This window comes from Bos indicus, chromosome 27, assembly GCF_029378745.1.
Source record: "Bos indicus isolate NIAB-ARS_2022 breed Sahiwal x Tharparkar chromosome 27, NIAB-ARS_B.indTharparkar_mat_pri_1.0, whole genome shotgun sequence".
NCBI classification, from domain to species: domain Eukaryota; kingdom Metazoa; phylum Chordata; class Mammalia; order Artiodactyla; family Bovidae; genus Bos; species Bos indicus.
The window spans coordinates 6,500,192-6,520,215 of NC_091786.1; the positions used below are offsets into that span (position 1 = coordinate 6,500,192).

The 20,024-nt window shown below is 47.4% G+C and overlaps 1 protein-coding gene across 1 annotated transcript; it reads right to left on the bottom strand.

The window, feature by feature from the left end:
• Positions 1-1,783: 1,783 nt before the first annotated feature.
• On the bottom strand, positions 1,784-9,916 carry LOC139180201 (uncharacterized). The gene is made up of 3 exons (XM_070781678.1): positions 9,891-9,916; positions 7,410-9,849; positions 1,784-6,465 (listed from the first exon to the last, which is right to left on the bottom strand). The coding sequence occupies exons 1-2, from the start codon at positions 9,914-9,916 to the stop codon at positions 9,162-9,164; spliced, it is 714 nt and encodes a 237-aa protein (XP_070637779.1). The 3' UTR covers positions 1,784-6,465; positions 7,410-9,161.
• Between the last annotated feature and the right edge of the window lie 10,108 nt (positions 9,917-20,024).

The window sequence follows — 20,024 nt, forward strand, 5'->3', positions numbered from 1 at the left end:
ACCATGTGATGAAGACAATTTATTTTCTTCCCAGACACACACTTGTGTGAGAGTCACACAAATTAAGCATTCTACAACCTAAAGAAAGAACAAAAATGTCTGTTTTTGGAAGAAAGTCTTGAGATCATGATCCGGGGGAAGAAATAATTCAGTTCAACCAGGAATCCCCAAAATACACTGCCAGGAAAGTGTTCTGTCTTATGCACCTCTTTTCCCTCACTTTGTCCCTTCTATTATACTTGCTTGTTCAGTAGGAGAAAGGCTGAATTTAAAATTTGTTGTGAATAGAAATTTTATGCTGTAATTTGGAAACTAGGATCAGAGACTATAAACAGCTCTCTTGGACTCACATTTACAGCCTGTTATTGTGCCCTCTGAAATGTGCCATTGTGGGGTTATCAGTTTTTTTTTGGAAACACCACATTAAAATTTTGTACGTTTGTGTTTTCATTTCCTGGCAAGGAATCCCACTGAAGATAAGATGGTAGCACAGATATTTACTAAAATCTGCGAACATACTCACACATATGCCCCACACAGTTGAAAAGTGTCAGCAATACTCTGAAAGTCACTCACCATTCCCAGGCTAAGAACATACGCCTGCTTTCAGGGTTTCTCAGATAAGTCTTACAATTAATATTAAAGATCTAAACATCAAGACCCTGAAGCTAAGGACCTAGAATGATAGGGCACCAGCTGATGGGAGACAGGTTTCTAAAAGAGAAAAGGAATAACCTGCCTGGCTCCAAACCAGGACTAAGGTTGGTTTGGGACTTCTCTGGTGGTCCAGTGGCTGGGAGTCCAACTGCCAGTGCAGGGGACACAGGTTTGATCCCTGGTCCTGAAAGATCCCACATGTCTCGGGGCACCTAACCCCATGTGCCAAATGGCTGAGCCTGCGATCTAGAGTCCAGGACCAGCAACAAGGGAAGCCACCACAATGAGAAGCCTGAGGAACACAACTAGAGAGGAGCCCCCAGTCACCGCAACTAGAGAAAGCTTGGGCTCAGCAGCAAAGACCCAGTGCAGCCAAAAATTAAAAAAAAAAAAAAAAAGTTGCTTTTCCTGCCTCTTAGGAGGTGGGGGAGATAAGCAAGGACCCCCCAAGGACCCTCTAAGTCCAGCCTGTCCACTCTGGGGCATTAGTAGAGGTCACCAGCTTTGGAGCCCAGGTTGAGTGGTCAGAGGGCTGGCTCTCATTGGCTTTGACCTGGGGGGTCAACGCACTGTGGGGTCAATGCCAGGGCTGGTGGCACGCTCACACTCCCCGCTCTGCCCACTCATGGAAATCAACCTTGTTTCCACTTTCTTGAACTGCTCATTCTACCCACAGGCTGGAGGGAAGGTGCTAGCACTTGGCTTCCAGCAGAGAGCTTGCTCATCACGGGTCCTCACACAGGCAGCTCTATGCCACATCCTGGAGGCTGTCCTGATGCCCACCTATGCCTCACTGGGCTTCATCATGGCCGCTGTGGCCCAGGAGCTCTGACTTCTGGACTCTCCATTGCTGGGACCCATGGATGTCCTAGTGCTGTGCCGAGAAACATACATGAGGAGTTCTGCAGCTCTGTCTTCATTCTTACCCAGGACATCCCCTCAGAGCCCAGAGGAGGAAGGGAATCTATGCCCCCTTCTCTCTGACTGAAAGTTAGCCCAGTGAGGAAACTGACTTGGGGTCACTCATCTGAGTGAGGCCACAGAATCGATGACTGTGCCCAATGGGCCCACAGCAGAGAGCGCCTTGTTGACCAGAAGCAGACAAAGGACGGGGGTCTGGGGGTGGGCATCAAGGGAGCTATTGCATCCATCCAGCCCCTGCTCGCTTAGCTCATTATCTGTCAGGTTTTGTGAGCAACACCCTGGAAGCACGAGGAGCCCTGGGCAGTGAGACCTAGGAAAGGAATGATTGGTCAGATGAGTGTATTTACATTAGGTGGCTCAGGTGGTCCAGAATCTGCCTGCAATGTGAGAGATCTGGGATAGATCCCTGCGTCGGGAATATCCCATGGAGGAGGGCATGCCTACCCGCTCCATTGTTCTTGCCTGGAGAACTCCATGGACAGAGGAACCTGGCCAGACCATGGGGTCACAAAGACTTGGACACGACTGAGCGACCACATGGTGTGATGTGATGATTGCAGGAATGAGTGAGGGGAGACAGAGGACGAAGGGTGCTGGGCACCAAGCACAATATGATGGCAAAAGATGAGACTTCCTGCAGTAGGCGAGGCGCCGGCTCTCAGGGACCCTCCAGCCCCTCTCAGCCACACCAACCACACTGCTCCGCACATCCAAGTGATCTTACTGCCCTCTGAGCTGTCCTGTGACATTCAGCACTTCTGTGATGCGAGAAGCAATCACAGAGGGGCTCAGACCCCCACCTCCCCTTCTTTTCTCATCCCTGCCACCGCTTGCTCAAGATATGGGGCAGAATATACATCTGTGTTTTTTCCCAAAATGTCGTGGTTCTACCTATATGAATTATCTCCTTCTAAAAAATACCTCTAAGTTTCCTCTTTTATTGTGCTCTGCAGCCAGGAACAAAATGCCTCTGGAATGAGGCAAATGGTAAACTTTAGGTACTGCTATCAGCTCAGACACACGTCAGTAGGTGGAAGGTTTAAAAAAGGAGACTATGTATGTTATGACTATGTCATCATATTAGACTTTAAAGAAAGCAGGTGATGGTTTGTTTCCATTCTTTCCCATTGATTTCAGGGTTTCTTCTCTATGCCTCCAGGGCAGATGGCCTTTGGCAAACCCGGCTGGGAAACTTCCCTTTTCTACTCTTCCCACATTAGCATCCCTGAGCTGCTTTGGGGACACCAGGGTATCTCTCTGAAAGGGGAGAAGGTTGGAGAAAGGCAATTGAACTCAGATATGAAAGGGAAATTCCAGAGACCATTTACCCAGGAACACTTGAGAAAAGAAGATAACAAAGATGAGGAGGTAAGACAGCTTCAAGGCTGGTTCAGAAGAGACTCCTCTCAAGTTCCTGGAAAGGAGAAAACAAACAGCACTTCAGTGGGTTGAATAAAAAGCGACCCAAAGCTTCTTTTATAGGTCCAATCAGGGCTACTGCATGTGGAAGACAGTGCTCAATTCTGATCTGAGTACTAACTAAAATATTTGCTGGACTTCGAAAGCCCATGACATAAACAGGAGCAATGATTAACAATGTTCCAGGCAAAGCTGGAGGGGTTTCTCTTGTTAGCTCTTAATGGGTGCAGGACCAGAAGAGAACAACAATGATGATGACAGTAAAAATAAGAATGAATAGATGGGGGGGAAAAAAAGAATGAATAGATGAGATGTCCCTGGCAGTCCAGTGGTTAAGACTTGGCCTTCCAGTGCAGGTGATATAGGTTCCAACCTTGACTGGGGAGCCAAGATCCCACATGCCTTGTGGTCAGAAAGACAAAACATAAAGCAGAAGTAATAGGGTAACAAATTCAATAAAGATTTTAAAGTGGTCCACATCAAAAACATAAAAATCTAAAAGAATGATTAAAATTGATGGAGCACTTACTCTATGGGAACCTGTGAATAGTTCAGATGACGTTTTTCCCATTTTGCTTTCATGGAGTTAGTACCATCCACTACTTCAACTCAGGCACAAGTACAGTCAAGATACAATCTTTTATTTTTCTGATAGTGACTCCTGCACTTAACCGAATGGGACTTCGAGAAGGAAAACTATCACAGGGTTTAGGACTCACTTCTCTTCAGATGCCGAGAGGTGTCTTCGATCTATTGTAGCATGTCACTTGGCTCAGTTTGTACAGAAGACGGTCCCCCTGCATCTGACAATGGGCTTTATCTGTGCTCTAGGAATGACCCTGCTGATTCAGGGCCCTGTCCAGGTCGTGGTGATGTCTAATGATTGATAAAGCCTCATGTTCTTGACTCTTGTGCTATAAAACACAGCATAGTTCCAGGGTAAGTGAAAGTCGAAGGGCTTTGCTCCTTAGCCAAAGCCTGAATCAAAACAAGTTTGGGACAGGGGCTTAGTGTCCCTGATGAAGGACAGAAGGAATGAAAACATCTCACCAACCTGAGATGGCATCTTGAGACCAAAAAATGAGGAGGCCGCTGGGTATAATCAATAAGTCCGTTTTTTACCAAGATGGGGGGAGCACCTTACTTACTCACAGAGCAGGACTCCAAAGCTTTCACAGCTCACTCCTCCCTCTGAGGAGCCTCTGAGGAGCCACTGGGGCTATTTTGTTGCTAACCTGGTGTACACAGGTGGGGGGTTGGAAATAGGAATCTCTTTTCCTAAGATTTGTGAAAGGGTAACTAGTCACATGGGTATACATCAGGGAAGGTTGTCCTTATTATTTGGGGACTAATAGAGCATAGAGGCTGCCTCGTCCTAATGGTTATTAAACAATATCTATTAACTACAAGCCCCTGACGACAGAGACGTGATTCACTGCACAGGCCAGTTCCGGGCAGGGTCAGCAGAAGGACGGTGGGAGCTGCATGAGCCCAAGATGGCGTCAGTGATGCTAACAGACATCCAGGCACCCTTCTCCTGGTTTTCCTTAACCTGCTGTTTCTCTCCTCTGTCCCTGGGCTTTGGCTGAGCCGTCCCTAACTTAAGTCTCAGCAGCTGGGGGTGAGATTTCAGTTTTTTCTCACCCAGAAAATCTTGGGCTTCTCATAAGAAATAATCTCCTTTATTCTGAATGAAGCATTTTTCTGTAACAAATGTCATCAGAGTGACTGACTCAAGAATTCTTGTATTTTCCCTCTCATCTCAAGATGATGACTGATTACTCATCCTACATTTATGCAATTAATCAGAACCCACCAAGTGAAGCGTATTGAATGTGATTATGATGGCCTTCCTACAACCAGAAGTAAACTAGTCTTACCTTATACCAATGCTAATATCATCCCTAATGGTATCCATGGGGAAAAAATAAGACTAGAGATATTCAGTGTGGTGTTCGAGTTTGTATGTGGTTAAATTAAAGTTGGAATCAGGAATCTGACTCTGATACTGAATTCTTTATTACTGCAGGCTGTTCTACTGGTCTCCTTCCTCAAGGATTAGAATCCAGCGAAAATTATTAAACATTTAAAAAAAAATGATAAATTGGCTTATGACATTCCATACACTAGTGATAATCTAGAAATTAAGATTTAAAAATATTTTTATATTGACCAAGCTGATTTTAAAATTCCCTGTAAATGGAAAACCTGCAAGAATAAGCAGGATAATTTTTATAAAGAACAACACAGTGACTTTCATTACCAGTTATTATAATTTATGATGATGCTGAGGCTTGAAATATGTGACTTTGGCTGAGGAATTAAAAAAAATAAAACCTGAGGCAAAACAAAGAAGCCAGAAACAGTACACTGGTTGTTCATCTGCTAACCTGTTCTGAATTTTCTTTAATTATTCATGATTGAAAGTCAAATGAAAGTGTTAGTTGCTCAGTGGTGTCTGACTCTTCCAGACCCCATGAACTGTAGCCCACCAGGCTCCTCTGTCCATGGGATTTCCTAGGCAAGAATACTAGAGTGGATTGCTGTCTCCTCCTCCAGGGGTTCTGTCCAACCCAGAGATGAAACCTGGGTCTCCTTCATAGCAGGCAGATTCTTTACCATCTGAGCCACCAGGGAAGCCCACTCATCACTGATTGGGACCCAGTTATAGAAGTGGTCCTCGTCACATCACCACAATGCCAGTCACACTCTCTTTCCCGTGATATTGTTCAGGTTTTGGAAGAATGTTTGTGTCTTTTGTCCTTCCTCTTTGTCCCCCGCTTCCTGGGCACCATGCATCCTATCTCCCTCCTCCCACCCTAAACCTGCTCTGTAAACTGCAGAGAGCTGTGGTCCTGTCAAGGCGTGTTCCCTCCCCAGAGGGAGGAGAGTGACACCTGTATGGAGAGGCAGCCTACTCAGCAAACTACAGACGGGGCCACACCTTGGACAAGACACGTGAACAAGGAAGACACCACATGATCGCACCTCTCTCAGGACTCCAGCCTCTGGCTGAAGTGGCTTAAGAGTCACATTTGCTCTGTGAATGAAAACACTGTTGCAACATTTGTGTTCAGTCATGCAGAACTCTTTGCAACCCCATGGACTGTAGCCTGTCAGGTTCCTCTGTCCATGGAATTTTCCAGGTAAGAATTTAAAGCATAATAACTGTCTCCCTCCCACTGCCTACCCTGCCATGGAAAACAACATCAGTCCTAATGATAAAACACTCGATTGTGTAGATATGAGAACTGTCTGCTTTTATTTGCACAAGAGGAGACCTGCTCAGGGTCACTCGCCGGGTTCCTCAGCTGGGCTGCCTCCATCAGCTAGGCTTTATTTTGCAGCAAACAGTGAATGCCTGGCAGGGTCCTCTGAAGGCCTCACAGCTCGGTGTCCCTTGCTTCAGGCGGATTCCACCCTGAAGATGGCAGGGTCTTTCAAAATTGAGCACCCTAGTGCTGTCTGGAAAAGGAAAAGACATTTATATGAAGCCTCGTGGAAGTCCCATGAGGAAATCTGGGGGTCTCACCATCTGACTGGGATCCCCTTCTTTCCCAGCTAAACACCAATAGCAAACATCCCCCTCATATCCCTCACTGTCTGTTCTGATGTAAGATGTCAGTGTTGCTGATGAACCTGGTTCGAGAAGATCCCATGTGTGGGAGCAACTAAGCCCCTGAGACACCACCGTGAGCCTGTGCTCCGGAGCCCGGGCTCCACAGTGAGAAGCCCCTGCAACGAGAAACCTGTGCCCTGCAACTGGAGAGTAGCCTGCACTCTCCAAAACTAGAGAAAAGCCCATGCAGCAACGAAGACCCAGCACAGCCAAAAAAAAAAAAATACATATATATATATATATATATATATATATATACACATATATATACACACACACATACCCTTCCTGCCACAGGAACACTGGGTGTTAACTGCAGGGTCAGTAACCACTGCCCCATATGCCTCACCAGTCACCCCACCTCCCCATCATGCAAAACCCACCCAGCTCTCATAGGCTTGTCAGATGGAAGCCTTGTCCAGTGGAACTCAAGGTCACACCGTGACGTGTGGCAAGAGGTCTCCGGTCTGGGCTTGAATAAAGGAAGTTTGTCTCATACTGGGTTATACCAGCCAAGTGATTCAACTGACTTAGTTCACAAATCATCTAGATTATTCCAGGGAATTGAGAGGAGGGAGAAGTTTACCACCAATAAGACGTTTAAGGTCATGAAGACACAACAACATGCTTTGGAAAGAATTCTCTAATCACTCAATGCCTACTTTTGAGTGTGGAAGTGACCTATTAGTAGCTCTGTCAAGCTTTACTTTCTGATGATGGTTGACTTAGGGAAGGAAAAACCAAGTAATGATAAGAAAGGGCTTCGTGGCTGGTATTTACCAGGCAGTACCTGGAAGAGGATCGAGAGAGTGGTGAGGAAAACACGGAGGAGCCTCATTGTCCCGGAACGGAGGTCCTAGAAGGCCTGGTGGGAAGGATCAAGGACACAATCACAAGTCCAAGGAGCTCAGGGCCTCCAGGACCAGAGTAGACACAACCTCCTACCCCAGGGCCCTGCACCTGCATCAGCAGGAGGAGTGTGACTGCTCCGTCCTTTCTTGCTCTCTGAGCCCCAGCTGTCGCTCGCCTTGGGTTTGCTTAGACCTGGGGTTTCAGATCTGGGGTTGAGGCCCTCCTGTGCCCACATCTGTGGAGGCGGCGTCCCCGTGAGGCAGAGGCTGGAGCATCCAAAGCCAGTGGTAGGGCGGGAGTCCAGCTGTCACAAAAGGAGGGTAAGGCCAGCAGCCCCTTGTGGGTGAGGAGGTTCCTTAGAAAAGATTAAGAGCCCAGTTGATTGGATCTTCAGGGCTACTTGAAAGGAAAATCCAGAATGGTGGTGGGTTATAATCTTCCTAGAGAATCCACCGGAGAAGGCATCGCACCCCACTCCAGTACTCTTGCATAGAAAATCCCATGGATGGAGGAGCCTGGAAGGGTCCATGAGGTCACTGAGGGTCGGACACGACTGAGCGACTTTACTTTCACTTTTCACTTTCATGCATTGGAAAAGGAAATGGCAACCCACTCCAGTGTTCTCGCCTGGAGAATCCCAGGGACAGAGGAGCCTGGTGGGCTGCCGTCTATGGGGTTGCACAGAGTTGGACACGACTGAAGTGACTTAGCAGTAGCAGTAGCAGTAGCAGAGAATCCACGTTAAAGGAAGAAAGAGTTTGTATTGGTTAAAAATTAGTGGAGAAATATGCCCAATTATTTCTAGGATTTTAATTTTAATGTTTACTTTCATTTAAATCTATCACAGTTTTTCTGATTATAAAAAATTAATACACATCAGGAAGTTTCAACTAAAAACACACAAAATTTCAGGTCATAAGTAAATGCAGAAATGAAAGGTTTTTTAAAAACCCATAGGCACACCCTTCACTTATAACTACTACCTACAATTCAGAATATTTCAGCTCTTTTCCTTTGCAAATGAAATTGTGTAAATATTTATTTTTAATTTAAAACATAGAATCTTACTTCACACTCAATGCCAATGTGTTTTTACCACTTAAATATTATCTTGGAAAAATTTTATATCTGTTCAAATGAATTTGCCTCATAAATTTGTATGACTATATATATATATATATCTCTTGAGAAATTTATTTAACACTTACTTTTGTATAAATTCCTACAAGTGGAATCTCCATATATATATATATATACATATATGCATTTTTCAAGTTTTAATGGGTTTTTCCCAATTGCCCATGCTAGAAACTGTTGTTCCACTTTATCCTCTTACTGACAATGTTAAAAAGTATATTTGACAGTCAATATTCCCATTACTAGTAGTTTTAAGAATTTTTTCAATTTTTCCAAATTGAATGAAGGAGTGTTTTCTTTTTTGTTTTAATATATTAAAAAAATTGTTTGAGTTTGAATATTTTTTTAAATGTTTTTTGGTTATTTTTATCTCTTAGATTTTACCCATTTTTCTATTCATCTTTCCTTGCTGAAACAAGAAGCACCTTTGACAGAACCATAGGAACATGGGATTCTTCTCCTTCTTCGTCTGTACCCAGACTTCTCCCATCTGAGCCCGGGCTCCCACGCCTTCTGCGCTGGACCCCGAGGGGCCTCACTCATGGCTCCTGAATCAGGGGCTCAGGAACCCCGGCCCCCGTCCTGCCCGCCTCTGCACACACTCCAGTCTCGGGGTCCTGCTTACAGTGAGAACAAGAAGGGACCCTTCAAGATCCCGACGCTCTGGTTGGTCTGGGGGAGGCACCATCCCACTTGCGCACGGGCGGCTTTGGGTCTTGGGCCGTGGTCGACCGCCATGAGCGTCGGTTGCGCCCGGAAGTGTGTCCGGCGTCGGGCGGCACCACGCAGCTTTGTGCAGAGCGCCCCAGGACCCTCTCCGTGCAGACTGCCCCAGGACCCTCCCTGCGGCCTCAGACAGCCTCCGGGGGGCGACCTCGAGCGGCCGTTCCCTCCGCGGGGAGCAGGACCACACCGAGGTCAGGAGGACTGAGCCCCGGCTGGATGCAAAGCTGGGGCCCGCCAGCGCGCGTGTCCCGTCCCGCAGCCCCCTCGCTCGCTCAGAAGCAGCCTCAGACACCTCTGGGATGTCGTGTGGAAAGATGACGCTGGACCGAGGCTTTGGACCCGGGCTCCGGTCCCGGCTCCGCCTCCGACTACAGGTCACGTCCCTTCGCGCAGTCTCCGCGCCCTCGTAGGCGAGATGCCACAGCTGGGTGAGCTGACCCCCAGGGCCCCTCGATTCTGAGGTGCGTGGCTCCAGACGATTCCGAGAGGCGCGGGGGCCCGACGCAGAGCAGGGACTGGGGGAGGACGGCCGCTCGCTTGGTCCTCGGGCTCCCGCCTGGGGTCCCCGCAGCCGAGACCCATCCGCCCAGGCCCTCAGCTTCGCTCACTCACCTTCTCTCTCTCCTGTAGGCAGCAGGGCCTGAGGAGCCTCCTTCGTCCTCCAGGGCCTGTTCCTGGAGGCGCCCTGATGGCCCGCCGTGTTCCCATCACTGGGCGCTAGTGAACCAGAGAAATCACTGAGTGGGCACCTGCGGACACGCGGTGCCTTCTGGCAGGGACCCAAGGGCCAGCTCCTGACGCCCGGGGCCTCTGTACCCAGGCCTGGCTCATTGGCAGAGACTGGAGGGAAAGCGAGGCTGCAAAATGAGGGGAACTCATCACTGCCCCTGCCTCTCAGCAAGCTCAGGGAGCCAGTCACCGCAGACCCCCTGAGAGCTGAGCTGCTGGGCGAGTGGAGGGTGTTGGAGGGTCCGAGCGCTGCAGTGCCAGAACACTGAGGACAGGAGGGGATAGAAGGTGGAGAACAGCTCTCTGTGACACCGTGGCACGGCCTTAGGGCTCAGATGGTCAGATCCCCCTGCAGAAGGGAGGAAATCAAGAAGAAATAGGGCGGCATGCCAGCAAGAAAAAGAGAAAATCTGTCTGGGGAGACAACACTGTAAATCATAGCTAGACGTGCGCTTTAACCATCGCATCAGCAGGCAAGCAGGGGGCAGGGGCAGGGAAGTTACGAACTCAGCTGAGAAGAGGTGAAGACTCTTGGGGTCTTCAGTACCTTGGTCTGTGGAGGGTGCTTCATCAGGTGCATTTGAAATAGGGAGACAAAAAATGATTTAGGTTGAAAATGACAAAAATACGTTGACAATAATATTAAGAAGTGTCCATAAAAGGAAATAGCACAACATTGCTTAATGTCACCTTTTTAATCTCCTTTTATTTTCTGATTTCTCTTCTGATTATTATTCAGAACTCTAGACATTTCCTCCATGAAAGAGTGTCATTAATGAGTCTTAGGATTAACTGAGAAAACACCAATTTTAGAGTCAGGAAACCGGGGCTGTGGCTCCAGAGATGCCACTTGCCTCTGGACCCCTGGGAAGTACCCTCTCTTTTCTGGACCTTAGTTTTCTCATCTGGAAAATGCGATGATCACTTAGGTCCCTCCAACTCTGAGATGCTACAGCATCGGAGCCCAGGGCTCCCACCTGCTGACAGTAGGCTCTGATGAATGGTTTCTTAGCAAAAAGATACTTCCTGCACTAAGTAAAAGCCAAATTATCTGCCTCTGGGGAAAATATGTTTGTCCCTCCTGCTTAATAAAAGGAAGTCAGTTACTCAGAATGTAGGCTTATCCTCCTGTTTCATGTTACATGAGTATAGTAATCTAACATCCTTGAAGTTTCTGGGCAAAGCACTCAAGTGAGAGAAATTACACCAAGATAGGAAACAGTCAGATGGGTCCCTTTGGGCATCACCTGGTTCTCAGTTTCTAGCACTCTCCTGGCCCCCTTTCCAGGCACAGGGCAGCTTGGCTCAGCACCATTCTTCCTGAGACCCATTTCCTCTGCTCCTGCGATTTCCAGTTTCTAGGCAGAATCAGGTACAAAATGAGCAAAATGTGCTCCCAGAATGCCAGGGGCTTTCAACTGGATCAAACAGATCCACACTGTAATAGTTCATTACTATTCACTGCAGTGAGGAGGAGGGATCTTAAAGGAAGGAAGGGCTGTTCCTGTTCCTATGGTGTGGGGGTGGCAGCAGGGGTAGAGGTTGAGAAATCTTTGCTGTGAGGTCAGTTTTTGATTTATGGTCTAAGGGATGAGTCAGTATTTATGAGGCAGACACACACACAGTGGTGAAGCCAGTTCTGGAAAAAGGAAGATCATAGGCAAAGATAGAAAGGTATGGATTGCAGTGTGAATTTGGGAAGTCATGTGTCCTTTGGCTAAAGAAAAAGGAAACACTGTAGGATATGTAGACTCAGGTTTGGATATTTGAATTTGTCTTGTAAGCAAAGAGAAGAAACTGAAGGACTTTAAATGAGAAAACAACATTGTCAAGTTTGTAATCTGGAAATAACTCAGTAGCTGTATATAGACTGGATTCAGGAAGTGAAGGTAAAGGACTGTTATAAACCCACCATATATAAAACAGCTAGCTAGTGGGAAGCTGCTGTATAACACAGGAAGCTCAGCTTCAGGAAGTAGAAGAGATGTGCTAACTTAACCATCACATGAGGCGCCACACTGGTAGGAAGCAGTCTGCTTAGGAGGCAGCAGTTGTGAATCTGGTTCTGAGATTGGGGATGGTCCATTTGTGTTATTCTCATTGGTTACCCATTGAAAGAAGGTATTCATAGTAACAATCATTCATCATAGGAAGAAATCCCTATAGCCTGGAACCCAATTCTGTCTACCCCTTACAAAACCTCTTTAAAGTAGATTGTACAGGGACAGCCCTGGAGGTCAGGTGGTTAAGACTCTGAGCTCAGAATGTTGGGGCACAGGTTCGATCCATGGACAGGGAACTAGATTCCACATGCCACAACTGAGTTCACGTGTCACAACTAAAAATTCTGCATGCAACAGCTAAGAGCCAGAACAAATTAAAAAACAAACAAAATCAGTATAAAGCAAGCAGTTAAATACAATAAATTAAGAAAAATATCACAGGAATATTTCACCTGGACAAAGATGAGCCATCATGAAACAGAAACCACTCAGAATCTCTCCAAAGATACTGAAAGAAAAAGGAGGTGGTGGGGACTGGGAAAGGGGAGCAGGGAGAAGAGACAGGAAGGTGTCCAGGGAGCTTGGAGAGAATCCCATGCCACACGTGGGCACAGACGTGTACACACCAGGGGGCCACAACTGGGGAAATTCACTTCTGGTTGCTTTGATTTTCTTTGAAAACCTGGCATGATGTCTCTCAGCTGAGAGTGGGCGTGGGGAGCTGACAGGAGCTTTGGAGGAGGTGCTGCGTGAAGCAGTCGTGGGGAGTGAAGGCAAGCGGAGGGGAAGGAGGCGTCCAAGCAGGGCCCGTGGGGAGACAGGATCCACTGTGCATGAGGCATCCTGAAAACAGGTTGAATCTGGGGGCGTGGGAAGGGGTTTAGCCACATCAGGTCAAGGATTCTAGGTTTTTCATCTAAAAAGGGTTGAGCCAGAAAGACAGGAGGTGGAAGTCGAGAGCGCTTGCTTAAAACTAAGTTTACAGAGGGTTCACAGGTCCTGGCTGAGAGGGTTTTGTTTGTGTGTTTTCCTTTCTTGACACCAACTGTGTGTCCAGGGCTTCAGCTCAGTTCTGACACTAACCACCCCAAAAGGAGGGGCAACCTAACAGGTATGATCCCAGTTCCACAAGACTGTCCCCACCTCAGATGCCAACTCTTGGGTCCCCAGCTCCCCCACACTTCTGCCCGACTTGGCTACAAACTCAGGAATCCCAGTACCACCCGCTTCAGGTTGGATGATTTGCTAGACTGACTCACAGAACTCCAGAAAACGCCAGAGGAAGGGCCAGGCCACCTCCCCAGGCTCCTTTGTTTTAGACACCTTGGTTGATTTCTTTAACTGACCATTTGGGTCAATTGTTTGTTGGTTTCTCTTCCTACACTTTAAATTCTCCATCGTATGTTTTAAATTCACGAATAGTGCATCCTTGAATGGAGAATACACTGGCAAACCACTCTAGTATTCTTGCCTGGAAAATCCCAGGGACGGGGGAGCCTGGTGGGCTGCCTTCTAAGGGTCACACAGAGTTCGGACATGATTGATGCGACTTAGCAGCAGCAGCAGCATCCTTGAAATCCCAGATCCCCAACACTATACCTGAACAAAAGGAAAAGCCTAGGCCCCCCATGCATTCTCTCCCTACCTGACACCATGGTAGGGAGAGTGTGCTGTTAAGTTTTAGGTCTCGTAAGCAAACAGCCTCTATTTTTTTTCTTTTTTCAGACCTTCCTGAGTGCATCAGACCCACAAGGGGCAGTCTGTCCACAACACTGGTGATTCACAGGCTGAGAATAGCAGAAAATAATGCAGGACACCCTGGGCTCCCTTTGCCACCCCAGTGGTGCCTCCAGCTCCCTGCTGCAGAGGCCACATGCGTAATCTGAGCCCAGTAAACGACCAAGCCCTCCTTGGTTCTCAGTATTGGCTCCATAGTCACTGAGGAAACAGACTTTATGGAGTACCTGTCAGGAGCCAAACACAGACAAGTTCGTGGTCCCTTCCCCCTCCCAGAGGTCACTGTTGTTGTTCTTGTTATTGTTAAGTTGCTTTCCCAGTCATGTCTAACTCTGTGACCCCATGGATTGCAGCACTCCAGGCTCCTCTGTCCTTCACTATCTTCCGGAGTTTGCTCAAATTCATGTCCATGAGACTGTGATGCCATCCAACCATCTCATCCTCTACCACCTCCTTCTTGTGCCCTCAATCTTTCCAAGGATCAGGGTCTTTCCCAATGAGTTGGCTCTTTGCATCAGGTGGACAAAGCATTGGAGCTTCAGTATTAGGCTTCCAATGAATATTCTGGGTTGATTTCCCTTAGGATTGACTGGTTGGATCTCCTTGTAGTCCAAGGGACTAATGCCCACCATTCAGTGAAGATGAGGGTAAATGTTATTTAAAGGTAAACTACAATGTAAAACCATGTTACTTGAGAACTACTGACATTACACTATGGGAACTTATCAGAACTACTGGAATACAAAGCTGGAGGTCCTTGCACTGCTGAGAATGTGTCCTGACCTCCTCACCAAGCTTCCACAGAGTTCTGCAGACAAGATGAGCAGGAGAGGGTTGGAGAGGAGGAGGGGAGGAGGTCAAGGTCACTTGGGGCTGGATGGAGCCATCCCATAATTTGACAGGGATGCTGGTTCCAGCTGGACACTCAGGATCTGTGCTCCTCACTCTGTGCAAGCTCTGCCTCAATTGAAAATTGGCAAAGACAAAATGCAGGGTTTGTAATAAAAAGAGCCCTTTAGGTCTCATTTTAAAATGGGTAAATGGGCCAGACAGGAGGGATGGAGGACCACTCCCATGTGTCCCCTCACCTCTACAGGACCACAAATGCTGTCCATCTCAAAGCTTGTAACGGCTGGAAACCCACACTGTGAGGAAAAGGGAGACAAGACAGAGAAGAGCGAATCTGAGAACCTCCCTGTGGTGCTTCATCTCAGGTACGGACGCGGCTGGGCCTTGCTGCCCGGATATTTGGCCAGACGTCATTCTGGATGTTCCTGTGAGGATGTTTGGAAATGAGACCTACATTTAAATCAGTGGACTTTGGTAAAGCAGGTTATTATTACCCCTGTGTGTCATGGGTGGGCCTCATCCAATCAGTTGAAGGCCTGAACAAAGACTGACTTCCCCCCAAAGGGAAGGAATTCTGTCAGCAGCCAGCCTTCAGATTTGAACTCCAGCATCAGCTCCTCCCTGAGTCCTGTTGGTCTACCGCACTGGCACTGGATCTGTTTGTTTGTTTGGGGACTTGCCAAAACGTTTGTTTGTTTGGGACTTACTTTCATAAAGGTGTGAGATGATTCCTTAAAGAAATGGGTTATGTCTGTGGAGAACCCTGACTGACTCACAACCAAATGTGGACAAATGAAGAGGAAAAAGATGGGAGATACCCGCAGAAAGCCCCTCAGGAATGGTCTGTGGGTGTCTACACTCTGAAGTAACTTTTCCTGGGTTGCAGAACCTTTGGAGAACATACCGCCCACGCCCCCCCCCACCCCGCCCCCCAAGCAAACAGACACAAGACAGTTGTGGAAAATTTCAGTTTCTTCACCAAAACTTGACCAACAGACTGCAGCTGAGATTGCGTTAGCATGATGTGGACAACGTGTTTTTGCAACCCTGCAGTAACACACACACAGAGACACAGCTGGTGGGAGAAATGAACAGAAGCTAAGAAACACAGAGCAAGAAGGGCAGCCCCAAATGCCAGGGCTGGGAAGCCTGGAGTGGGGGTTGGTGGTGGGCAGAGGACTGGGGAGCCGGGGAGTCTCAGGAGGCAGCCAGTCCCAGAGATGGCAGGGCTCAGGGAAGAGCTTCCCCGGAGACCCTGGGTGATGATGGTGGGTCTCTGGGAAGCCCTGATGACTGGCAGCCACGTGGTTTCCATTGCTTCCTTCCTCCCATGGTCCATCAGAGGAGACTTCCACCACTGAGCCCCTCTGAGCAGAGTGGACAGAGCTCCTGTTTCTAAGGTCTTACCTCCCGCTGAAGCTGCTGGGTAAAATAAATGAGGTGGTACAGGCAGCTCACTGGAGTCACCATCTACACTACCTTGGAGCTGGGTTACCTCTCCTTTAGCAGTTTTCCCTCCACAAGATGAGACAGGCTGAGGATATAGAAAGAGGATAGGAGGGAAAGTGAGGGAAGCAAAATGAGCCAGAGTGACGGAAACCTGCTCATAGAACCTGCATCACTGCCCCTGAAACGTGCAGGAAAATAACAGGAAAGCTCGAAGGGACTGGGATCTTCAGCATAACTAAAGCAAGGGGCATCATTCAGGAACATGCAGCTCCAGGAGAGAACAGGAATGTTGCTGAGGTGAGGGGAGTGGTTTACCTGATTATCTCAGGAAGAAAGGGCGTGCCCTCAAAGACATGAGCTTGGACCCCAGAATTCAGCATTAAAAAAAAAAATGCACTGTGATGGGACTGTATACTGCCCTCCTACAGTACACAACTAAGGAACCAGGCAAATCCTGCGAAACTACTGATTCAGACTCTGGCACAAGCAGTACAGGACCGTAATTGAGGAGAGAAGAAAACAAGTGAGGTGAGGGACATCCCTGGTGGTCTGGTGGCTGGGATTCTGTGCTCCCAACACAGGGGGCCTGGGTCCACCCCTGGTCGGGGAACTAGATCCCACATGCCACAACTAAGATCCTGCCTGCCATGATTAAGGTCCAAGACAGCCAAATTAATGAATTTGCTAATTAAATGTTATGTGCTTAACCATTTATAAAAAAAGAAAAGAAAACAAGTGAAGTGAGACTTATGACATCTCCAGCCTCGACAGATTTCCAGGCCTAAAGCTCAGGCAACAAGAACCCAAACAGACCATCAATCCTTCTGAGTCGAGGAGAGAGGGGTCAAAGTTCAGAGAGTGCAGGCATCTTCACTTCTGGACAGAAAACCAGCAATGGGCATTGGGATAAGGGGTGTGTGCCTGTGTGCTAAGTCACTGCAGTTGTGTCCGACTCTGCTACTCTGTGGACTGTGGAGGTGCTGACCCTTTGTGACCCCATGGACTGTAGCCTGCCTGTGTAGCCTGCCTAAAAACTCTGTGCTTTTCATTCAATTCTAAAACTGCTCTGAAAAACTGAAAAACGAAGTCTATTATACTAGATGGAATTTTGGCTCAGCTTGATGGGATAAAGTCTGATGCTAAGATTCTAGACACTATCTTAAGGAGAGAGATGGTCATTTCAGTAAAACAAACAAACAAACAAAACAAACAAAACAAGAATCAGATATAAACTAACTATAAAAAACCCACTTGAGACATCAAATATAAAGGCAAGTGGATTTAAAATGAAATGATGGAAACAGATATGCTGTGGTCATTGTTTAGACTCTCAGTCATGTCCAACACTCTTGAGAACCCCATGGAATCATCCAGTCAAGATTACTGCAGTGTGTTGCCCTGCCCTCTTCTGGGGAAACTCCCTGACCCAGGGATCAAAACCATGTCTCTGCATCTCAGGCAGATTCTTTACTGTTGAGCCGACAGATATGCTATGGAAACATTAATTTAAAGAAAACATGGTAGGCTGTATTGGTTAATTGACAGGCATCCTGGTGGCTAGGATGGTAAAGAATCTGCCTCCTATGTGGGAGACCTGGTTGGATCCCTGGTTTGGGAAGATGCCCTAGAGGAGGGCATGGCAACCCACTTCAGTATTCTTGCCTGGAGAATCCCCATGGTCAGAGGAGCCTGGCAGGCTACAGTCTATGGGGTCACAAAGGGTCAGACATGCCTGAGTGACTAAGCACAGCACAATCAAGTAATTTTTAGGACAAGGACCAAATATAGAGAGCTGATATTTATCCTAATGATAAAATGTTTAATTCATCAAGAATACATATGAATACTGAATCAGAATGTACTTAGCAAAGGAATTTTAAAATTCTTAAAGAAAACTTACAGGAATCATCAGAGAGACAGACAAATTAGCAATTACAATTGGAATTTCCCTGACAATCCCGTGGTTAAGATTCCAAGTTTTCAATGCAGGGGGCACAGGTTGCATCCCTGGTTGGGCAAGTAAGATCTCTTATACCATACACAAAATTCAACGCAAGATAGATTAAAGGTTTACAAAAACCACAAAACTCCTGAAACCACAAAACTCCTAAAAGAAAGCATAGGAGAACAGTTCTTTGGCATGGGTCTCCACAAGGATGGTTTTGAACTTGACACCAAATGCACAAGCCACAAAAACAAAGCTAAAGTGTAGGATGCATCAAATTGAAAAGCTTCTGCACAGCAAAGGAAACAATGAACAAACTGAAAAGATGGTGCTCTTTTAATGCTCCAGTGATTTCTGAGGCTGGATGAGATAGCAGCAGTGTTGCGTGAAAGAGAGTGGGGTGAGAGAGGATGGTCGCATCCCAGGTCACGTCCAACTCCCTGGGATGGCCGCCAAATGTGGGGACTTGGCTTCGCACAGGCAAGGACTCAAGAGCGAGTCATGGTGAAGGAAGGTCAATCCAGGGAGGAAACGCGCTACACGGGGAGTGTGGGCCATCTTGGAAAGCAAGCCCAGCACCAGGGTATGGGGCTGTCAGTGTTTATATGGGTGGGTTATTTCATAGGCTAATGAGTGGGAGGAGTATTCCAGCTATTTTGCAGAAAGGATGGGGATTTCCAGGAACTGGGTCAGCACCTACTTTTTGACCTTTATGGTCAGCCTTGAAATTGTCATGGCGCCTCTGGGTGTGTCACCTAGCTGCCGTGTTACAAAGGGATTTAAAAACATATATTTACTTCAGGTCTTAGTTGTGGTATGCAGGATATTCATCTCAGCACATTGGCTTAGTTGTCTCATGGCATGTGGAGAAGGAAATGGCAACCCACTGCCGTATTCTTGCTTGGAAAATTCCAGGGACAGAGGAGCATGGTGGCCCAATGTCCATGGGGTCGCAAAGAGTCAGACACTCTGAGCGACTTCACTTTCTTTCTTTGATGTGGAATCCTAGTGACCAAGCCAGAGACTGAATCCACATCCCTTCGCTGCAAGGCAGATTCTTAACCACTGGACCACCAGGGAAGTCCCCATCATTCTTAAAAGGTTGTGCCCCGCCCAATTCTGATCTCATTAGCACCAGGTAGCTGGCATTTGACAGCACTATTTGAGCTTTCCATTATAGAAGAATGTCCTGGTAAAGCTCTCAGGACACTGGTGACTCAGGAGGCAGGCAGGAACATTGAAAGAGAGGTCGATTTTGCTGCAAGTTACATCACTGCCACTTAGTAGACTGTGGCCTTGGACACATCTTTTTGTTGGATTTGCAGCCAATTTTAATTGACTTTTTAAGTCAGTTTTGCCTATGGCCTCAGACATGGCTTTCTAGTCCTCAGGACCATCTTGTATAAACCTTGGGTCATACCTACCTGGCGGGTTTGTTTAGAATTCAAAGAGGTAATTTGAATAAAAGTGGCCAGCTACTGAGCAAGGCTCATTGCAAAATACAATTGTGGGACAAGTTCAAAGAAGAAACTAGTAAAAGTGTCAGCGGGGGAGGACAGATTTGGCCCAGCCCTGGTCCCCTTCTCAGGGTAGGTCCCCTTGTGACTGTCAGAAGCCATGGCGCCGGCCCCGTCCAAAGGACAAGGGAACTGGGGACAACGGCCTCTGCCCATTAACACCCAGGGCTCCGTGGTGAGAACACCTGTTTGTGGAGTCGTAGATGTGAAGGGCTTTGCTCTTCAAAACCTTATCTGTAGGACTGGGACACCCCTTCTTGCCTGAAGAACTGAGGTACTTTGCTGGAAAGAGCCTGCCTCAATTTCCTACTCACAGGTTAAGGGTTTGGGGACACAGCATTTATCTTCCCTTTAAAGAATGAAACCATGAGTTACCTCTCAGCCCAGGCATGAAGCAGCCACAATCCACATGGCCTTGTTTGGCTTTGAGCCTGGGAAAACTAACAGTTCATGTAGACTTG